This window comes from Microtus ochrogaster, unplaced genomic scaffold (genome assembly GCF_000317375.1).
Source record: "Microtus ochrogaster isolate Prairie Vole_2 unplaced genomic scaffold, MicOch1.0 UNK16, whole genome shotgun sequence".
Classification (NCBI taxonomy): Eukaryota; Metazoa; Chordata; class Mammalia; order Rodentia; family Cricetidae; genus Microtus; species Microtus ochrogaster.
Genome location: NW_004949114.1, coordinates 4,923,731 through 4,926,276, shown reverse-complemented (window position 1 = coordinate 4,926,276; position 2,546 = coordinate 4,923,731). Strand labels below are relative to the sequence as shown.

The 2,546-nt window shown below is 44.5% G+C and overlaps 1 protein-coding gene across 1 annotated transcript; it reads right to left on the bottom strand.

Annotated features, from left to right (window-relative positions):
• Window positions 1-982: 982 nt before the first annotated feature.
• LOC101999567 (small proline-rich protein 2I-like) lies at window positions 983-1,228 on the bottom strand. Its single transcript, XM_005367270.1, has one exon. The coding sequence runs from the start codon at window positions 1,226-1,228 to the stop codon at window positions 983-985; it is 246 nt and encodes an 81-aa protein (XP_005367327.1).
• Between the last annotated feature and the right edge of the window lie 1,318 nt (window positions 1,229-2,546).

Genomic DNA, 2,546 nt, shown 5'->3' with positions numbered 1-2,546 from the left:
TTAAGTAATTCTGTCCTCAAAACAACTAAATTTTAATATGGCTAAGTGTCAGGAGCCATTTCAGGCTTCTCCTTTCTCATGTCTCACAGGGCCTTGAGGTGGAAATCTTGTGACAAAAAAAAAACAACAACTTAAAGTTAACTGAGACATTGTATACTGACCTTGGAGATTCAAGCTTCAGAGGGCACCTCAGAGTGTCTTCTTTGTTTGCTGCTTATCGCTAACAGCAGGTGCTCTAGCCACTGACCTTGCAACTGCCCAGCTTAGCTGTCTAGCTACCGAGCCCCTCCTTTCCTTCCCCCCTTTCCCCCTTCCTCAGTTCCCCCCTGCCCGAGCTCCTCACTGAGGAGTATATAAGACATAAAACTTGCTTCAATAAACGGAATGCCTTGACAAGGAATACTGTTTGGCGTCCTTTTCTCCCCCACCCCACCCCCCATGTCTTTCAGATAGTGCCTCTTCAAGACCCTGGAATAACTTAGGACCTGCTGGGCGGGTCAGCTAAGAACGTAAATTTGAAATAATATTGAGTTAGTCTTTGATATGATTTTACTCAGACAACATGGAATTAAATTTTAAAATTCCTCCAAGGGATGTATATAATTCAAATAGTAATACAATATTTTAAAGCATTTTTTTGCAAGGAAGAAGTATTTATTTAGACCATCAGCAAAAGGGTGCTTTATTCAGGAAGTGAAACAGGAGGGCACAGGGTAGATAGAGAGCTGCTGCTCCTCCCCCCGAGCACCTACGACACTGAAACATTGAGGAAGGGCATTCTCAGCAGCCCCTTGGGAAGAGCAGGGAAACAGCCTCAGAGAAACGCCTTCTCTATCAGGGGTCATCAGAGGCACATGGAGGGTGAGGAGTGGGGAAGATTCTTCTGCATCCATGACAGGCTTTGAAAGGAAGAGGGGGTTCTCAGGAAGTAGAAGAAACAGATTTTCTTCATTTGCCCTGTTCCTGGTGACTCCTGAAGCCCTCACTTGTTCTTGGGTGGGCACTTCGGCTGGCAGGGTGTAGGAGGTTGCACAGGAGGGCATTTCTGCTGCCATGACTGAGGGGGGCATGGCTCCGGGCACTGTGGAGGAGGACAAGGCTCAGGGCACTTTGGAGGAGGACAAGGCTCTGGACACTTTGGAGGAGGGCAAGGCTCAGGACACTTTGTGGGTGGGCACACAGGAGGAGGCTGGCAGGGCTGCTTGCACTGCTGCTCTTGGTAAGACATCGTGCTGAAGGCTCAGAATCTGAAAGACATTACATAGCCGTTCTCACAAGAGGTCCCCACAGAGAATGAAACTAGGCTTATGGGCTGCAGAGCCTTTGCTTCTCTTCCTGTGAGCCTGTGTGAGAATCTCCCCCTTTGTTCTAGGACAGCCTGGGCTCCGTTTTCTACTTTGGCTTTTTTTTTTCAGTAGCTTTAACCAACATTTTCTTTATCTCATATCATTTTTCCTAAGAATATATTTCTGCTCCACAGCACTGGCAATAATATTTATGTGAAGGGAATATCCTCATCACCTTGGCATTGTTGTGACAGCACCCATCTCATGCTAGCATATTCCAAGCAGAACGATTTGGCAGCACAAACAAACAGCTGTTGAAAAAATAGGTAGGTCTTTCTACTGCTTGTGACACAAGCCTTTGAAAGGGATTCCATGAAGGTGTGAATACAAGAAAAATACATGTTTTGTTTTGTTCTCATTTCAAACCAAAACTTTGATTATCTTGCTTTTTCATGTAGATATCGAATTATAACTCAAACAAACACAAATCAAGCTAGCACATTACATGCTTGTCCTCCATTCCTAGAGTGTCATCTGCTGTCGCGTTTAACCCATGATCAGTTTGGACCACCAAGACCTCATCACATGAGAATACCCCTAAGGCAGACCCATTCAAGAAGTCAAGAAATCAGACTCACCAGGTTCTCCGGAGTAGATCAGTGCTTGAGTCCCAAGGATACGGCACCCAAACACTGAGAGTCTCTTTATAGGACTGCCTGCCTCACCCAGTACCAAATGGGTCTGCCTATCATGGGCAGGTCCAAGAATTTCCTAATAGAAATGCAAATCCATCCATAACTGGATGGATGGGACTCTGCAAAGTAGGATATATCCCATCCTTGGTTAATGAGTCTTTTGTGACTCAGAGACCTTCCTTTCCTCTTGGTTCCAGTCATTGGGCAGCTGGAAAAGTTGGGGGATTCTCCAGCATTGTTAGAGCTCTTTCTTGACTGAAGACCACACCCCTTTGTGTGCCACAATCATCCTTTATCTTACACGCATGTTTTTATATTATTTGTCCTTCTTTAGCTCATTGCTATTTTTGCATAAATTCATTTCCATTTGGGGGTTGGGGGTAATTTTTGTTTGTTTGTTTTAAATTTCCTCAGACATTTACAAGTTCATTAGAAGGAAGAAGAGAAGCAAAAGAAAGTTCATTCTGGCCCGAGCTCCCCTTTAACAAGCCCTTTGGTCAAGGTCTTCTAGTTGCCCTAAGTTTACATTTTTTTCTAGAAACATAGAGAAATAATACCTTTCTCT

What these genes read in the sequence shown, in the direction of transcription:
- LOC101999567 (XM_005367270.1), bottom strand. Translation starts at nt 1,228, where the DNA reads ATGTCTTACCAAGAGCAGCAGTGCAAGCAGCCCTGCCAGCCTCCTCCT.